Source organism: Piliocolobus tephrosceles, chromosome 20, assembly GCF_002776525.5.
Source record: "Piliocolobus tephrosceles isolate RC106 chromosome 20, ASM277652v3, whole genome shotgun sequence".
Lineage (NCBI taxonomy): Eukaryota > Metazoa > Chordata > Mammalia > Primates > Cercopithecidae > Piliocolobus > Piliocolobus tephrosceles.
This window is the reverse complement of record NC_045453.1, coordinates 44,667,396-44,687,009: the sequence shown is the minus strand read 5'-3', so window position 1 is coordinate 44,687,009 and position 19,614 is coordinate 44,667,396. Positions and strand designations below refer to the sequence as shown.

General features: G+C 45.7%; 1 protein-coding gene across 3 annotated transcripts in view; it reads left to right on the top strand.

Moving 5' to 3' along the window:
* Window positions 1–19,614, top strand: part of PCSK2 (proprotein convertase subtilisin/kexin type 2) — a 256,935-nt gene that overhangs the window by 197,387 nt on the left and 39,934 nt on the right. For all 3 annotated transcript variants that reach the window (XM_023217814.2, XM_023217815.3, XM_023217813.3), the window contains 2 exons: window positions 5,822–5,910; window positions 13,236–13,411. In XM_023217814.2, coding sequence (XP_023073582.1) covers window positions 5,822–5,910; window positions 13,236–13,411 — 265 coding nt within the window. The remainder of the gene's footprint in view (window positions 1–5,821; window positions 5,911–13,235; window positions 13,412–19,614) is intronic.

The window sequence follows — 19,614 nt, the reverse complement described above, 5'->3', positions numbered from 1 at the left end:
GCTACATTAAAATTAAACACTTTTGTTCAAAAAAAGAAGTCACAATAAATAAATTTGGAAGACAAGCCACAGACTAGAAGACATGTGCAGCAAATTTTTATGGGGGAAAAAAGGCTTAATATACAAACTTTGTAAAGAACAGCTACAAATCAATGAAAAATAAATAAATACCTTAATAGAAGAAATGGGCCAAGGTTATTAACAGGCAATTCACAGAAAAGAAAATCTAAGCCAAATAACCTATGAAAAGATTACCTTGCTAGTGACGAGGAAATGCAAAATGAAACAATAACATACCATTTCACACCAACTGGACTAGCAAAATTGGTAACATTCAACAATGATCAATGTTGAAAAGGATTGAGCAACAGGATTGCTTGCACCTTGAAGGAGGTAGTACATAGCCATATAACCTGTTTTAAGTTACACAAGAAGACCTCAGAGAAACTCTTCCTTATGTGTACATGGAAATAATAAACAAAAATGTTTCTTTTCAGATTATTTGTAATGGCAAGCAAATTGCAAACAATCTAAATACCTATCAATAGAAGTATACATAAATAAATCACATCATATTTATAAATGGACTACTACACAGCACTAAAAATGGATGAACCAGAATTCACAAGTTAACTTCAGAAATTGTAGCAAATAAAGCCAATTTTACATAGATAATATGCTAGGAAATTTTTATATAGAGTTTGAAAACATGCAAAGAGTGGCATATATGCTTACGCATACCTGATTATAAGCTCATAAAAACATTCTGAACAGCAAACTTAGTACAATCATTACCTCTGAGGAAGCAAAGAGGGGAAGGAATGGCATCAGAGAGGGCCTCAATTGTATCTGTAAAGATTTATGTTGTTTCTTGGGGGTTTTTTTAATCTTTGTTTTTTTGTTTTTTGAGACGGAGTCTCACTCTGTCACCCAGGCTAAAGTACAGTGGCTCCATCTCGGCTCACTGTGACCTCCGCCTCCCTGGTTCATGTGATTCTCCTGCCTCAGCCTCCTGAGTAGCTGGGATTACAGGCACGTGCCACCATGCCTGGCTAATTTTTGTATTTTTAGTAGAGACGGGGTTTCACCATGTTGGTCAGGCTGGTCTCGAACTCCTGACCTCGTGATCTACCTGCCTCAGCCTCCCAAAGTGCTGGGATTACAGGCATGAGCCACGGCACTCAACCTTTTTTTTTTTATTTGAGAGTCTCATTCTGTCACCCAAGCTGGAGTGCAGTGGCACAATCTTGGCACACTGCAACCTCCAACCCCCAGGTTCAAATAATTCTCATGCCTTAGTTTCCCAAGTAGCTAGAACTACAGACACAGGCCACCATGCCTGGCTAGTTTTTTTGTATTTTTAATAGAGATGGGGTTTCCAGGCTGGTCTTGAACTCCTGACCTCAACCAATCTGCCTTAGCCTCCCGAAGTGCTGGGATTACAGGAGTGAGCCACCACACCTGCCCTATAAAGAATTATGTTCTTCTAAAAATAATCCAAAGTATAAAAAAGTTTGGCTTTGATAGACTTGGATGGTGGCTATGTAAGAGTCATTGTACTATTCACTGAAATTGTCTATATTTTTTAAATATTTCATAATTACACATATTTGAATAATAATCCTGAGCCAAAATGGAAACTCCAAAATGTCAGACATGCCCATTCACCATTAAAAGACTCACTTCTACACACCAGCCTCAAAGTGTGCACTAAATAAACGAATGCCGAAAGTCCATCATGCACCCTGCACACACCTAGTGAGAGGGCAGGGGAATTCTACCAATAAACAAGGCAGCCATTTTTCTTCTGTTCATCAAGGACTGCTTTGTACTCATCCTAGTCACCCAACATCTCTTTTTGTGGGATCCTTCAAATTAGTTTATTTCACTTATTATTAGAATTTATCCTTCCAAAACAGGTTATCGAGTAGCATCTAATAAAATTATAGCAATAATCAATAGAAATAAAATTAAAATGTGCAAGTTCAGGTTATCCTAGTAGCTATAACAAATAAATCTTGGCCTTGAAATCTTAGTGCTTTAGTGGCTTAGCACCAAAAAAAGTTTATTTATCACTCACCATCTCTGTGTTCCTGGTGGAGCAGCTCTCCTCCAAGCAGTGATTCGGGGATGCAGACTCCTTTCATCTTTGGCATAGGTTTCCAATGTTGGTGGGATTTTTTGCATCAAACTACTTGAGGGGAAAGAGCATGAATAATTGCCCAAGGGTGATTTTTATGGGCCAGGCTTACAAATAGCATTTACCCATCTGCTCACATATTTGCCATAACTCAGTCACATGGCCACATACAAGTGCAAGGGAGGATGGGAGCCTTACTGCAGCCTAGGGAGAAAAGAGAATGACTGGTGACCACTCAGCATTTTCTGCCACCAACAAAAACCATGTTGCAAAGTGAGAGACAATACTGTACCAGAATACCTAGGTGAATGGTGATATGGTTTAGCTCTGTGTCCCCACCCAAATCTCACCTTGAATTGTAATACTCATAATCCCACGTGTCAAGGGCAGGACCAGGTGGAGGTAATGGAATCATGGGGGCAGTTTTCCCCATGCTGTTCTCATGATAATGAGTGAGTCTCACAAGATCTGATGGTTTTATAAGCATCTGGCATTTCCCCTGCTGGCACTCATTATCTCCTTCCTGCCACCCTGTGAAGAGGTGCCTTCCACCATGATTGTAAGTTTCCTGAGGCCTCCCCAGCAATGCTGAACTGTGAGTCAATTAAATCTCTTTCCTTTATAAATTACCAGTGTCTGGTATTTCTTCATAGCAGTGTGAAAGTGGACTAATATGGATATTAGCAAATGACTGAACTAAGAAACCAGCAAAAACAGATTTAATTACTTGGTTATTTTTTGCTTTAATCATGGTTCTCCAGAGAACAGAACCAGTAGGATGTGTATACATATAAAAAGAGGTTCATTATAGGGAATTGACTCACCTAAGTATACAGACTGGCAAGTCCAAAACCTGTAGGGTAAACCAGCAGGCTGGAGACCCTGAGAGCCAATGGTTCAGCTCGAGTCTGAAGGTAGCCTGCTATAGAACCAGGAAGATCCAATGTTACAAGTGAAGTCCAAAGGCAGTCTTCAAGAGAATTCTCTCTTCTCAGAGAAGGCCAGATATTTTGTCTATTTAAACCTTCAAGAGATTGGATGACGCCCATGCACATGATGGAGAACAAGCTGCTCTAGTCAATGTCCACGAATTGAAATGTCTCATCCAAAATACCCTTGCAGAAACACCAAGAATAATGTCTGACTGAATATCTGGATACCTCGTGGCCCAGCCATATTGACAAGTGAAATTAACCATCACAATTTTATTCTGCATGTTTCTGATAGGATTACATGATAGTTAAAGATTATGGTTAAGAGCAGGGCTTTGGAAGCAGTAGAACTGAGTTTGAATTCTTGCCCTGCTTCCTATTTGAGAAGTGACTTCACATCTATCTAAGCTTCAGTTTTCTCATCTTTAAAATGGGGATAATAATAGGCTGTTGTGAGGATTTAATAAAATCATGTATGTAACACTCTCAGCACGGGGTCTGTCCCGTAGTAGATGTCGGTAAAAGAGAGTTGTTTTATTCATATTGCTGGATATATCTGACACTATTCCCTAGGTGTAATATACATAGAAATACATGCTTTTGGCTGAAAAAGCTAAGTGAGATGATCAAATCACTTTGGTGCAAAAACCAGCAGTGTAGATGGAAAGGGTGTGCCTGTTCTTTCTCTCAGGAAATCCACAGGGATGGGCACCCCAGCTGGGGTGTCAGGTTTTCATTTGGACACCCCAGCAGCCCCTCGATACAGGCTGTTCACAAAACTCCAATACAGTCACCGTGACAGTTCAGGTGTGAACCCTGTCTCCCTACACATAAGCCATGGTGTCCCTCTAGCCTTGTTCCTTCACTGTATCAGTAATCTACTGCCATGATAATGCCGCATAACAAATTATTCCAGAATTCAGTAGCTTGAAACAATAAGCATTGATTATTGCACCCAAGTCTATAGGTTGGCTGGAAAGTTCTACTGATCTGGACCAGGCTAGGCTTGTCTTGGCTGAGCTCACCCTTGTCTCCCTGGTCAGCTGGCAGGTTGCTGGGAGCTCTTTGGTTTAGGATGACCTCACTCACGTCAATGGATTACTGTTGGCTGGGGTGTCAGGCACGACAGGTTATGTGTCTTTCATCATCCAATAGGCTAGCCTGGGCTTGCTCACATGGAGCCTAGACAGGGTGGCAAGAGAAAGCAGAAAAGCCACAAGGTCTCCTGAGGCCCAGGCTCATCACTTCTACCACATTCTTTCAGTCAAAATAAATGACAAGAGAAGTCCAGATTCAAAGGCCCAGGGTTGTGAGAAGGCTTGGTGTTAGGAACAATCGTAAGAAACCTCTATTTATGGCTGATTGCTAATTAGTGTCGCCTAATTTAGCAGTGAAATGTTTCTTCCCATGTGTTCCTCTGGAGAGCCCATGGCATTCCTCTCCCCTGCTTAAGGGCCAAAATTAAAGATACAGAAGACTTAATACCTTTACTTTTTTCAAGCTGGTTCACATGCACTTGTCCTCCAGTCTTTGGTGAACTGTTTTAGGACAGGGACAGGTTTAACACAAGGGCCGACTTCTGCAGTGACACTGGGTGTACATATCTAGGTACATGATATGTGGATTTCATTCTTGTTCCAAAGAGAATTTTGAGGGATGAAATACGTAGCCTTTATGGAGGTAGGATTTACTTTGAGTCATACAGAGAAAGAAAATGTGTGTGTGTGTGTGTGTGTGTGTGTGTGTGTGTGTGTGTGTGTATTTTCAATCCTTGCATGTGATATTTTTTAAGGGCTGGTGCGATAGCTTTGCTTGCCCCAAGAGGATGTCCCAGACAGCACTAGTTGATGCCGCAGAAATGGAAAATTCCTAGGGATATGTAGCCAATGAACCCCTTCGCCCACATTTCCTGATTGTTTGCCGCAGTTTGAACAGTGAGAGGAAAGGCCTTGTGCATTCCGCAGGCCATACTCGCACTGTCCCAGCAGACCTGGGAATGTGCCCATTTGATTCAGTAACTGTTCCACCCACCATTAAAATGGACTTTTCTAGCTGGGCACAGTGGCTCACAGCTGTAATCCCAGCAATTTGGGAGGCTTAGGTGTGAGGATCGCTTGAGCCCAGGAGTTTGAGACCAGCCTGGGCAACATGGGAAACCCCCTTCTCTACAAAAAATACAAAAAATTAGCCCGGTGTGGTGCACACACCTGTGGTCCCAGCTACTCAAGAGGCTGAGGCAGGAGAATCACTTGAGCCTGGGAAGTCGAAGCTGCAGTGAGCCAAGATTGCACCACCACTGCACTCCAGTGTGGGTGACCAAGGAGATCCAGATTCAAAAAAAAAGAATAAATAAATATAAATAAAGTGGACTTTTCATGGTTGGATCTGGTAGTTCCAGATGATTTATACCACAGGAATCTTTTGCATCTTGAATGCTGCTTAGGTCTGAAAACACAGCCTTCTGAGTGACTCAGTTTATACTTGTTTCAGTTCTTGATTGCGGCTTTTACAAACCACCCCAAGACGGGGCGCTTTACAGAAAACTAAAAGACAGGTAGATAATGGTTTGCTCAGCTCTTTAAGTTTTCACAGAGCTTTGACACAAAAGCCGACCTCTTCAGGGACACAGGGTTTACTTGTATGTGATATGCAGATTTCATCCTTGTTCCAAAGAGAATTTTGAGCCCATGAGAGATGTAGTCAAATTCTTTTCACTGCGTATCTAATGTGTCTTTATGTTTTTCCAAAGCCACGGGACCCGATGTGCAGGAGAAGTTTCTGCTGCCGCCAACAACAATATCTGCGGGGTCGGAGTAGCATACAACTCCAAGGTTGCAGGTAAGCCGTCCCCGCCAAACAGCAGGCCCCCACTAGGTGTCACACTGATCTCAAGGCTGACCGTGGCCCAGCAAAAAATACCACTGGTGCAGAAAAGCTAGGATCCACAGATTTGGCACAAGTGGAAAATAATGTTTTTCTTTTAACCTGCATAGCAATACCAATACAGTTTTAAATTTTTAACTTAAGCATAATATAAATTCAAAGAAGTTAATGAATCATAAGTACATAGCTCAGTGACTTTCCCCAAACTGGCCATACACATATAGTGATCAGGAAACAAAATGTAACTAGCACCGTAAAGCCCTTTATAACCCCTTCCAGTTACTACTCAGACACCCAAGAATAACCATGATCTTGTTTTCTAACAGCAAAAAAAAAAAAAAAAAAAAATGGTTATTGCCAGTTTTTGAACTTTATATAAATAGAATTGTCAGTCACTACTCTTCTGTGTCAGTGTCAATAACATTTTAATGAGACTCAAATATAGACTGTAGATTACAAGGTGGTGTGTATAAATTATTTGTAAACATACTCAGAGCTCTTCAAACTGTTTTGCACAATGGAACTCATCTTTAAAAAGATAAATTCTACCTAGAACTTTTTGCTTACATTTTACTGGGTAGGATATTTAACAATTTCCTCTTTATGGAGCCCTTAGAAATGAGAGTGGCAAGTCCCTGGAAATTTAGAAACCAACATCCCTCCCCTCTCAGAAAAAAAAAAAAAAAAAGAGAGAGAGACAGACAGAGACAGAGACTGAGAGATTGATAAGCTTTCAACGAGATGTCTGAGAATGGAGTGGCTCCAGTCTTGTTCCAAGTTTTGCATCAAATTGGTTCTTAATTTATTCAGGCTGAGTCACCCAGCCTTATTTTTCTTTTTTCTTTTTTTTGTTTACAACTCTCCTGATATTTTCTTCTCCTGGCAATTTAATGGAACCATAAACCTACTTTCTGCTGACACCTCCATTTCCATGGAACTAAATAAAGCAAAAGTAACCTATACAAACCCACTATTAACCTCTTTTCAACACTGTTTGCTAAGAGGCTTGCCTGAACTGGGTGCTGAATGTCACAAAAGAATGTATCTGGAGGTTTCTAAAATGTAAATAGAGGAGGCTTTGCCCCTGGGTTTCAGCTCTCTTTACTTTGTGCGCATCCAAAATGCTGGCATTAAAATGTCAGGAGCCATTATGAGCTCGGGGGAAAGAATACCACTTGGTTAATATTTTATAAGCCAGGCTCAGACCTGGGATGGAATCTAAGGGAGGTGGGCTCTCTACTCACAGAACAGAACTAGAAGCAACTGAAAAATTCAAACCTGAATTTCTTATTCAAACACCCAAGGTAACTGGTTTTTAGAACAAAGTAAAATGACCAACTGCAAAAGTTAAAATTGAGTTAGGGGGAGCTCATAGCTTTCTGGAGGGTCCTGAGAGCTTCTTTTTCCATCTGCTTCTTTTCCTTTTTTCCTCTTCTCTTATTATTTGCCCTCTGAAAACATCTGAGCACTGAGTGCTCATCAAATGTATCTAATTCTCCCGCTGTCTTAGTTTGCTCTTCCTAAAAGCATAACCTGAGACAAAGATTCCGGGCAAGCAGTTCATGTGGGAGGTGGTCCCGGGAAGCCAGAGTGAGGGAGTGGGGGACGAAGACAGGAAAGGAATGGAGGCCAACAAAGTGAGTCTCGTGGACAACAGGGGCCCCGTCCTGCAGGTCATTCTCCGAGAGAGTGTGGAGAACTCCCCCTCACAATTGACCCCACTGAAGTGAGGAGGCTGTGGCGTTAATCTGCCACTTCCCATCGTTCATTGTTTGAGGGTGCTCTTGGGCCTGCCCAGTCTGCCCAGCTCGCTTGAACTGAGTGGAGCTCCTTGGGCAGGGGACGCCCCCAGGCAAAAAGCCAGGGAGCAGGCCAGAGAACCCGGCAGGCGCAGCAGCCTCTGCCTCGCCTGCTGAATGCAGCCTGACACCTCAAAGACACGACTGGGCTTCTGTGAGGACAGCTGGGGCATGGCAGCAACGCTTTGAGCTTCCAGAAACCAAGAACAGCCACCCAAAGATTTTGAGCAAGGGAGCCTCCTTTCTTTCTTTTCCCACTGCCTTAGCCCCAGCTTGGCTCCCCTGTGACAACGTAAGCTGGTTCTAACTACAAAGGCTGCGAGGCAAGAGTCCCATGCCTGTGCCTTAGGGTACCCAGTGTCCTCTGGCTCCCCAAGGCGTCAACATGAATTCTTGAGGAAGCACTGGAGAATTACTCATGGAATGCAAAAACAGCAGAGTTTATCTTACAAATTTAAGGAAAACATTTTATTCAGCCTGGCTGGCAAATCCAAAAGTTGGCTGGTTTTTAATTATTTGCTAAAAATGAGTCAACCCCTCCAGAGAATCTTTCCATTCAGGAGTTTTCTGGGCTAAGGCTGTCTAAAGCGCCACCTGGTGGCCAACTCGGACCGTTGCTGGTCTCAAAGTCGAGGTGTTCGTTCATTTACAGGTTAGGAGGACGACCCTGTGATATCTGAGGTCCTTCCCCAGCACCCCTCCACGCTGTCTCCAGAAAAAGCCCAAAGTTAAAATGCGGTTGAGTCTTAATCCAGGAATTCAAAAAGAAGAGGGGAGATGAGATTGTAAATTGAGTCCTCTGAACAGACAAAAGCGTTGAGCATCTCTGTATCTGCCTGAACTCCTCTTCTGTTCATACATTTTTCCATCAAGGCTCCTGTCTTTTCCTTGTTGATTTTTAGGCATTCTTGGTGTGTTCCAGAGGTTAGCCCCTAACCCATTTTAATCCGTGCAAAGATCTTCTCCTTCATTTCTCTTCGCGTCTGTCTTCGTTTCAAACTATGTGACATGTAGACCCACACATATGGGATGTCACAAAAGTCATCCTGCAGTCTTCAAGCTTTAATAACCTCAGAAACATTATTCTAAAGTTTATTTACATTTCCATTTTCGCTGACCTAATTGTATAAATTTTGAAGAAAAATATTACATGTTTTATTTTGAAAATGCCTTTATTCGAGTAATTCTCTTTTTAAAAAGGACCCCATTCCTTCTTTCTTTTTTCATTTTAATTTTTAAGGAAATGACAACTTCAATCAAAAAGATTGAGTCAAAAATTAAAATTAAATATGTTATTCAAAATCCACAAAACCAAGCAAGTGTACCACAAACATAATGACCTTCCAAATGATGGTTCTTGCAAATTTGTCAAACGTATATTTCTGAAACTATTAAAGCTCGAGACTGTATCAAGGAGTCATAACACTGTCTCCTGCCTTCAGGCCTTTTGTGTGGTCAGTAGTCACTGTGGGCACCTTCCTGTTGCAGCGGATGGAAGCTGGCAGACAGGTTCCCTGCCCCGTGTAGCTCACCGTCTAGGAGGAAACAAAGACAGGGAGCAAATAAGAAAATATAAGATAACAACTCATGCAAGAGGACAGAGAGTAACCAGGGCTCAGGAACAAGAGGAGCCTGAGGGTGGGGCTCTACAATTCCTCATTGTTCTGGGTTTCTGCAGACTCTCAGAGCAACCCCAAGATGGGGCCAGGCCAGGTGGGTTTGGTCCTACTCACCTTCCTTTTTAAACCAAAGCATACATATTTACACACTGGGCTTCGGGATAAGATCACCTTTGATTGAAGATTTTGAAAAGTATTTTAAAACCACACAGTTGACCACGGTGAAAATGCCCTGAAATTTCTCTACCAGCTATGAATTGCTTTTGTATATTATTATCCTTATTATTCTTGGCCAATGAATCTCATAACACTGCAGATAAACTTATATTTTATCTGAGCTTTTCAATACACAAGTAAAAATCACTGTAAGCACAATGACTAATATGAGTTTTCAGAACCTAAAACCTGGATGAGCAAGAACTTCCTCCTTAGCCTCCAGAGCAAATATTCATGAGCACAAAAAGCGGCATTGATGGGCACCGAGGTTTGTGAGCCGATGTAGCATTTACTGGAGGCAGGGACAGGCACAACTTGTGCAACAGGAGCAGAGGGCAGAGAGGATGTAGCTCGAATCCGCTGGGCATGCAGCCCCCAGGGCACCAAGGCTAGCCACAGTGCACACTGCACGGGTAGACGGGGAAGGCTCTAAATGAATGGAAGAGACCCACAGAGTCATCTCTACTCATTCATGTGCTGTGCAGGCCTGCCTGGGGTCAGATAGAAACACTTGATGTGTGCCTGTGTCTGTCCTTGCCCATCAAATACACACATCAGCATTGTTAGGGATGCGGAGACACTGACTCCTAGCTCCTTTGATTTCTCCCTTTCTCTCTCTGTCTCTCTCCTTCCCTCTCTGTCTTCCTCTCCTCCTCCTCCTCCTTCTTACTTGTCTCTCTTTCCTCTCTTTCCCTCGCTCTCCACCTTCTCCCTCTCCTGCACCCTCCCTTTCGTCTCTGTTTCTCTGTCCTCTCCTTCTCTCTGTCTCACTCTGTCCTTGTGCTCTCCCTTTCTCTCTACCTGCTCTCGCTCTGCCTCTCTCTCCCCCAATCTCTCTGCCGCTCTCCCTCCTTTTCTCATTCTCTCCCTCTCTCTCACTTGTCCTACTCTCTGTCTTCACCCCACATTCCTCTGGAGCTCCTAGAGCATCCAGGGCCAGAGGAGAGGCCCTCCCTCAAAACCCTAGGGTCACTCTGAGCCGCTGTCTTGGCTGCTAATGGTGCAGTTGCTTGCAAAATTAATACTGTATCTCATTCAATTAATGCATGCCTCATTCCTCTGGAGCTTAACAAGATTAAAAGAATGTCGGGCGCCTGGTCCCTGAATATGAATGAGAGACTTGCTCTCAGCCTGTGGCCACCCTATAATGTTAAAACAGTCAGAAGATTAATACACATCTGCTCTGAGGTTCTTGTGCAGCACAGAGGGAGCCCATGAAGGTGATCAGAGCTGCAAAGAGGCAGAGGGTTCAGGGCACAGCTGGAAGTGCCATGCACCAGCCCTGGCAAAATCCAGGGCTGCCATTGGTTGGTTTGTGGGGCAGTGGAGGTCTGCTTTGGCCAGGGTTGAATTTCTCTCACCTTCCAGTTGCGGTGGGTCATTCGCTCCTGGTCATCTGGGCACTAGGCAAGTTCAAGAGCATCTGAGCAAGTGAATGCCAGCCTCTCTCTGTTTATTTCCCACCCACAGAGTGGGCGTGACTTTGCACAAGAAGAAGCTGCATTGACCAGTTTATTCTGTGGCTTATTGGCCACCTGCATTAAATAAAGTTTTTAAATAAATAAAAATATAGGTGGACCTAAAGCAAAATACAGAGTCTTAAATTTCCTATCTCCTTATAAAATGAACCATAAAATTTAACATCTGGAAAGTTCAAACCAAAGACTAGGCTTATTCTAGATAAGCTTCCCCCAGGAGAAAGAATGCTAACTGGTAACTGGATGTTTGTTGGCAAAAATGATGATTACGCTTATGGGTTAATAGTAGAAGATGGATGAGTAGAGCCTGTTATTCATTCTTCTGGACCTGTTATTTCTGTCGGGGAGGAAATCAACTAAATAAGGCAATAATGCCAGATATTTATTCACCAAATATTTGTCAAGCTTAAAATAAATACCAAGCATCACGGTGATCCTAAAGGACACGGAAGTGAACAAAGTAGACACATGCCCTATACTCAAAGACCGTGCCATCTGGTGGTGTATGAAACACTCAAATAAGCAGTTGTGATAGAAGGTTAAAAGTACACAAGAAGGCCAGGCGCGGTGGCTCAAGCCTGTAATCCCAGCACTTTGGGAGGCCGAGACGGGCGGATCATGAGGTCAGGAGATCGAGACCATCCTGGCTAACCCGGTGAAACCCCGTCTCTACTAAAAATACAAAAAGTAGCTGGGCGAGGTGGCGGGCGCCTGTAGTCTCAGCTACTCGGGAGGCTGAGGCAGGAGAATGGCGTAAACCCGGGAGGCGGAGCTTGCGGTGAGCTGAGATCAGGCCACTGCACTCCAGTCCGGGCGACAGAGCAAGACTCCGCCTCAAAAAAAAAAAAAAAAAAAAAGTACACAAGAAGAGGGCTATGAGCACTGAAGAGGAAAATGAGGTCCTCTAGTCTCCTGGGGCCTGAAAGTAGTAGACCCTCAGGAAAGAAAGCAATTTCATGTCCATTTCAGGTGCCTGGCAAGAACCTGGGTGGCTTGTAATTCAATTGACCTGCTCGCCATGTTAGAATGAGGCTTGTGGAATAGTGTTCTTGAGGCACAACATCCTTCGGCCACCGGGAACAAGGAAGGAGTTTTGGGGCCCAGGTTTTGACTGTGCATGGCCCAACACAGTCATTCCATAACTGCAGTGGGTGAAGACTTAGGTCAGCTTCACTAGCACTCTGAGCTCCTTGCCACAGAATCGTGAACCCACTGACCCATCCAGATGACAAAGCCTAGAGAAAGACATGTGACCCCGTCAGCGAAGTTTTGAGGGTAGTGATGGAGAGACAGCACGCCCATCCCAGTGGTGGCTGCTGAGTTCCCCCTGGAGAGGGCTTTTGTGGATGACCACAGGGGGACTGGAAGCCTAGGAGCACCAGCTCGGCAGGGGCAGTGCAGGCACCTTCATCCTATGCCCCTGTGTCTTAGGCTTGTGTGCCCCACACTACCCTGGACTGCACGACTTTGCTTCTTCCCAACATCCTGCAAGAAATCACTCCCATGAGGCATCAGAGAGGAACACGAACTTTACAGCAATGCTATAGGGAAGAAAGGAGAGGGGGCCATCTGACACAGAATCACTAATACAGTTTAGAACGGCCATCTCAGCCTTTCTGTCCTCTCCAAAGTCCCTCCCAGCTACAGTGCAAATGGGAGTTCCTCTTTCCTTATCCCATCCGCTCCTGCACTGCCCCTGCCCCTCTCTCTGTCCCCTGCCCTCTGCCCTCTGCCTGCTGGAATTTCTTCTCAAATATCAAATATCTATTGCCTCCTCTATCTATCATATGTAGTAGCTTTATTTCTCCCCTAAAACTTGGCTGCAGCCAACACCCAGTTCTCTGAAGTCGAGCTTCTACTTAGAAACGAGTTTATCAAAGAATCGCTTCAGCAACGGTGATCTCGCCCATTAGGAATTCTAGTAAGGTTTGCTAGAGGAATAAACTTGTCTTTAAATCGTTACATCAGCAAAGACATGGGTGGGACGCAGAAGGGAGCCAGTAGGACCATCTGCGCCTCCTTCGTGATCCTCGGACTGCACAGTGTCCCCAGAGCACCTGAGATCTCCAACCCTTCCAAGCACTCAGGGCCCGAGCCCTCCTCCACCTCCTTGTTTCCTGTGAACTGGTGAACCCAAACCTGGTGTCCTCTGCTCAACGTGTCCACAGGCATCCGGATGCTGGACCAGCCGTTCATGACAGACATCATCGAGGCCTCCTCCATCAGCCACATGCCGCAGCTGATCGACATCTACAGCGCCAGCTGGGGCCCCACAGACAACGGCAAGACAGTGGATGGGCCCCGGGAGCTCACGCTGCAGGCCATGGCCGATGGTGTGAACAAGGTAAGAGGGCCGCCCCCTATGCCCCGGCCACTCACAGGGTGGGACACAGTGGGTGGGGGCGCGGAGGCAACTGGGTAAACCATTGTCACCCTGTGTGTGAGTCCAGGTCCTACAGGAGTCGGACAGTGCAGGGGCTTAGCCATGCAGGAGGCTGACTACGGGAAGGCCTGTGAAGGATAAGGAGAGAAGGCAGAAGAGCCTCAGACGTGATGCCTGCCTGGCTCCTGCAAACGACAGTGGAAGGGAAGGGACTTGGGGAGGGAGGGTCTCAGATAGCAGTCCCCACGCCAAAGCTGCCCATCACAGGCAGAAAGGGGCCTGCACGCACTGGCACCCCCACCACCTGCTCAGTCGTTGGCTGGCACTAGCACACAGGACATGGGGTCTCGGCAGGACGGGGTGGTAGATCCAGGGGGCAGCAGCCAGGACTGTGACCACGACACTCATGGGGCAGGAGGTCCGAGCACACATTCTCACAGCTGCTCCTCTGAGATTAGCCCAGGCTTGGACACAGCCAAGGAGAAGGAAGCCAGGCAGAGCCTCCAAAGGGATGAGATGGAGGTCAATGCTGCATAGGGAGGGGAAGGGGGCCCCTTCTCTGGGACACTGGGGCTGGAGCCACCCCAAAGGAGACACGAACCCAGGTTCAAGGACCAGAGGGTTTCTGGGCTCCAGTCTATCAGGAAGTGACTTAACCTCACCTGTAAAACGGTGACAATGAGGGGTCACAGAGTCACTGTGATGTGTAAATGAGAAAGATGCAAGCACTCGGCACTGAGAAGTGCCTGCAAAGGGTCGGCATTTGTCCCAGTCTCGACTGTCACTTAAGCAACACCCCAAAACTTCATAGCACAGAACACAACTCCTTTACTACGCTTGGGATGCTGTGGGTCAGGAATTTGGGCAGGGCACCATGGGGATGGCTCATCTCTCCTCCATGATCCCTGGGGCCTCAGCTGATAGATTTGTTACTTGAGCATCCATTACCAAACTGTTGTGTCTTCACAAGCTGTTCCGATGCACGCATCTACTTGCCACGCATGGCACAGCTCCCACCCCTTGGCATACACAGTCTTCTCAGGCCTGTCCTCCCTGCCAGGCCAGCAGCGGTCCCCTCCCTGTGCTCCCAGAGGACTCTCTGTAATCAGCCTGGACGTGGGACTCACACCTCAAGGTCACTGCTGTGTGTGGAGTAAGTGGTCTGGTGCTAAGTGAGGGAAAGGACAGTGCATGAGATTTTGTGTGTGGCTTTTGGAATTCCATTTTAGGAATGTTTTTAAATTTGCTTCTTAGATTTTGGTGGATTTCAAATAGATGAAATGGCTATAGAAACCAGCACTATCATAAATAAATTATAGAATGCATCCGTTCCACATACACATTTAAATTATGTACAGTCTGTTTATGGAAAATGCATAAACTCATTACTTATACATTGATAACACTAAAATAAGTGAATGTACAGAACACTATATGTTTAATGCAGGCATAAAAAAGAGAATATTGAAGAAAATAAGAGTGAGCAATTGAAGGCTGCTTTTCCATACATTTCCTGAGGTCAGAAAACATGTGTTTTCCTGCCCAGACCATCCTCGGGAACTAGCCCAGGGCTTAAGAACATAGTGGATGGCTGTTCAGGGGGCAGATACGGAATTAATGCAGACACGAAATGTCACGGTTGAGAGGCTGAAAGTCACATTGAAACCTATGACTACAGTGGATGCCATTGGCGCCCACCAAGATCCCCTTCACCAGGCAGGCCTGGGGGCCGCCCCAGCTGCTGTGAGTGTTGGCTGCTGATGGCTCACAGCGGCCCCTCTCACCAAGCATTGCCCCGAGAGGTGGAATCTTCTCTCCCAGAAAGTTATGCCCCCCACACCCAGGGCACAACCCACAGCACATGGCTAAGGCAGGAGGAGCCTGCTTGCCTCCAACAGGGAGGAATCTTCAATGTAATTTATGCTCCAGAGCCCCCTGTGGTCCAGGCCAAAGGCAGGCTTTACCCAAGACTGCATAGCTTTGGAGTTCCTTCCCCTCTGTATGTTACTTCGCTCCCTTGCTCGCAGATTCCTCCTTAGAGCCCTCCCTCAATGAGTCTGGGCAGCTGTCTCAGGCTCTGCCTCTGTCTCAGGCTCTGCTTCTAGGGAACACCTCCCACAAACATTGCCTCAAAATTTACCCCATTAGGTTTCCCTTTTTCCTTTGGCTGCCAGGAAGCTTAGAACTAAGTGTATGCCTATTACGATTGGTTTTTTTGTTTGTTTGTTTGAGACACAGTCTGGCTCTGTCGCCCAGGCTGGAGTGCAGTGGCCAGATCTCAGCTCACTGCAAGCTCCGCCTCCCGGGTTTACGCCATTATCCTGCCCCAGTCTCCCGAGTACCTGGGACTACAGGCGCCAGCCACCTCGCCTGGCTAGTTTTTTGTATTTTTTTTTTTTTAGTAGAGACGGAGTTTCACCATGTTAGCCAGGATGGTCTCAATCTCCTGACCTCGTGATCCGCCCGTCTCGACCTCCCAAAGTGCTGGGATTACAGGCTTGAGCCACTGTGCCCAGCCACGATTGGTTTTTTAGACTAGGTTTTCTTTCTTCTACCTTATTCTTCTTCTTCTTCTTCTTTTTTTTTTTTTTTTTTTATTTTTTTGAAATAGGGTCTCACTGCATCACCCAGGCTGGAGTGCAGTCGCACAATCTCAGCTCACTGCAGCCTCAACCTCCTGGGCTCAAGTGATTCTCCTGCCTCAGCCTCTAGAGTGGCTGGGACTACAGGTGCATGATACCATGCCCAGCTAAATTTTTATAGACATGTTTCACCATGTTGTCCAGGCTGGTTTGAAACTCCGGGACTCAAGAGATCCTCCCACCTCGGACTCCCAAGGTGGGATTACAAGAGTATACCACCGCACCCGGCCTCTTTCACACCATTTTTCTCCATCTCTTCACCATTCACAGCCTCCAAAATCATCCCTTAGCTTCTGTCGTCGTGTCTGTGTTTGTATTCCTAGTGAGTCTAAGCCTCTGAATGCTAGGCAATGTAAAATTTGTAAAAGAATTGATGAAATGAGCTCAGTCTGATTAGATTATATTTAGCCATGAGAAATCTAACTTTGGATTCTTACTAAATTGTTGCTTGCTTACACACATTCCTAGTCTTACCAGACTAAAACATCTCACTGGACAAAAATTGGCAAGTTCAAATGTAACTTCCCTAGAGTCTCAGCCCTAAACAATAGTAAACAATATTTCAGACCAAGTGGAACCCTTCAGCGCAGTGGGTGGCCAACTTTAGCACACAGTTGGATCTAACCCCCAGACTGGCTTTGCACAGACAATTTCCTTGGGACACAGCCAGGCCCTTCTAACCACAGCTGTCACAGGCCCCATGGGAAGGAAGCACATAGGGTATCAAATGAAGGCACTCATCTCTCAGAATCAGGCTTTTCTGACTGCAGGTCAACGTCTCTTTCTTCACTAGAGAGCCAACACTGCACAGCAGCAGGTCCCTCCTGTTGCAGGGATATTTCAGCAGGTGGAGAACTCCTCTTGACAGTGGAGAGACCTGAGTTTTAACCTCAGTCCTGCCCCCCATTGGCTGGGGAACTTCAGACTAGTCAGTGTCTCCATTCCTCACTTTCTGCAAAATGGTCTGAGTCAGTGCTTCTCAAAGTGTGGTCACGGCCCACCTAGGAGAGTGAAAAACGCAAAACCTCAGCACCTCCTCCCCTCCCACGGATGCTGCATTTTAACAAGATCCCATGAAAGTTTGCGAGGTGTTGCTCTACTATCTTGAGGATCCAAACCATCTAACCCTGAGATCCTAAGACCCCAACGTATGGTTTCTTAAAACCTACAATGAATAGAAAAGGGCAGCAGAGGTGACTCATTTCCAGAAAGGAACAACCCTGTATTTCCTCATCAGTACGATGGGTTGGACGAGTGGGCTGTGTGGTGACTGAGCCACATGCCCTTTGTCTCTGTGTTGAAGGAACAGAGGCCTAGGTAGCCCAACTTCATTGGTTTCTTGTAAGAATGCACCAGGAGGGGCTGGGCGCTGGGTTCATGCCTGTAATCCCAACACGAGGCAGGTGTATCACCTGAGGTCTGGAGTTCAAGACCAGCCTGACCAACATGGTGAAAACCCATCTGTACTAAAGATACAAAAAATTAGCCAGGTATGGTGGTGGGCACCTGTAATCTCAGCTACTTAAGAGGCTGAGGCAGGAGACTCACTTGAACCCGGGAGGCAAAGGTTGCAGTGAGCTGAGATCATGCCATTGCACTCCAATCTGGGCATCAAGAGTGAAACTCTATCTCAAAAAAAAAAAAAAAAAAAAGACTGTGCCAGGAGGGATCAGGGCAGTGAGATCGATTCACGCAAGACCTCATAGTGCCTGGGACCAGACAGACATCCTGATCCAAGGTGGCTGTAGGATGCCAGCCCCAAGAATGTGTGGAGAGCCACAGGAGGGCTCTGTGGTCACGGGGCTAGGCCACACTCACCCCGTCTGCTTCTCCCCAGCTTCGTGGCTCCTGCTCTCCAACCCACCCTTCCTCTTTCTGGAGGCTTATGCTTAGAGGTGTTTCCAAGTGGACACCATCCCATTGGCACCCTTGCTTGTTACAACCTGTTAGTCTCTGCTCCAGCTGCCACTTGCCCTCGATGCTTTCAGGGAAATTTTGGTTCAAAATTAGGGGAAACACCCCAAGATGAGGCTCCAAAACCAAGAAATGTGGTTCTGTTGGGAAGGTTCAGAACTTGCAGGGTCAGAGGCCAATCAGAAGGTTTCTAACAAAATCCCTTTGTTTTTTCTCTGAGGACATCAAAGGGTAGTTGTCTATATTCACAGTCTTCTTAGGCATCTGGTGGAGCAGTTTCTTCTGAGCTGCTGAATGATTTCAAAGGTCTGAACAGAAATATAAGACTGTATGCAGCTGTATTAATCCATTTTCACACTATTGGTAAAGACATACCTAAGACTGGGCAATTTACAAAAGAAAGAGGTTTATTGGACTTATGGTTTCACATAGCTGGGGAGACCTCACAATCATGGTGGAAGGTGAAAGGCATGTCTTCCATGGTGGCAGACAAGAGAAGACACCTTATGTAGGGAAACTCCCCTTTTTAAAACCATCAGATCTCATAAGACTTATTCACTATCAAGAGAACAGCATGCGGAAGACCCGCCCCCATGATTCAGTTACCTCCCACTGGGTCCTTCCCACAACATGTGGAAATTCAAGATGAGATTTGGGTGGGGACACAGCCAAACCGTATCAGCACCTCTTCTGTTGTGGACTCAATTCTGTCCCCAAATATTCATAAGTTGGGGTCCTAATCCCCAATATCTCACAATGTGACCTCATTTGGAAATAGGGTCATTGCAGATCTAATTAATTAAGAAGAGGTCATATTGGAGTAGGGTGGGCCCCAATCCAATATGATTGGTGTCCTTTTTTAAAAGACAAAAAAAAAAAAAAAATAGAACAGGAACATCTGGGCACAGATATGCACACAGGGAGAACAGCATGTGAAGATGAAGGCAGAGGGGGTTGGGGATGCATCTACAAGCCCAAGGAAGCCAGAGATGGCCAACAGCCCACCAGGAGCTGGGAGAGGAATGCAATAGATTCTGTCTCCAGAACTTCTAGGAATGGAATAGAATCTATTATGTCTGCAGAACTTTTAGAGATGGATTCTATTCCTAGAAGTTCTGGAGACGGAAGTGTCAGCAGAGGTGGCTGACACTTCTGTCTCCAGGACTTCTAGGCAAGAAATTTCTGTTGTTTAAGCCCAATTGGTGTTCCTTTGGTTGTTACTTTGGTCCTTTTGTTGTGGTCCTTTGGTAGCAGCCCTGGCAAACTAATGCACCTTCCAATCTTAGAATGGATGGTCAAAAAAGAGGTTTGGCAGTGTGGGAATGACCTGGTCACTGTTCAAGGTCACTTGACATCACCTGGCCCTCTCCTTTACAGCCAAGAGTGTCAAGAGTTTATCCAATTACAAGTTTTTTCTTCTAGTTCAGGACCTTGAGAAGTCTCCCTCCCTCCCTTCTCTGACATAGCTTCCTCGAAGGAATGAGCACGCCAAAATTCTCATGATGCAGTCCTAGGAGAGAAACATGTTTCCAAGCTAGGGACAGTGCTGTGCTGAAAAGCTCCCAATAACATCAAGTTGGGAGCTTGAAATTAGACATGGAAATTGAC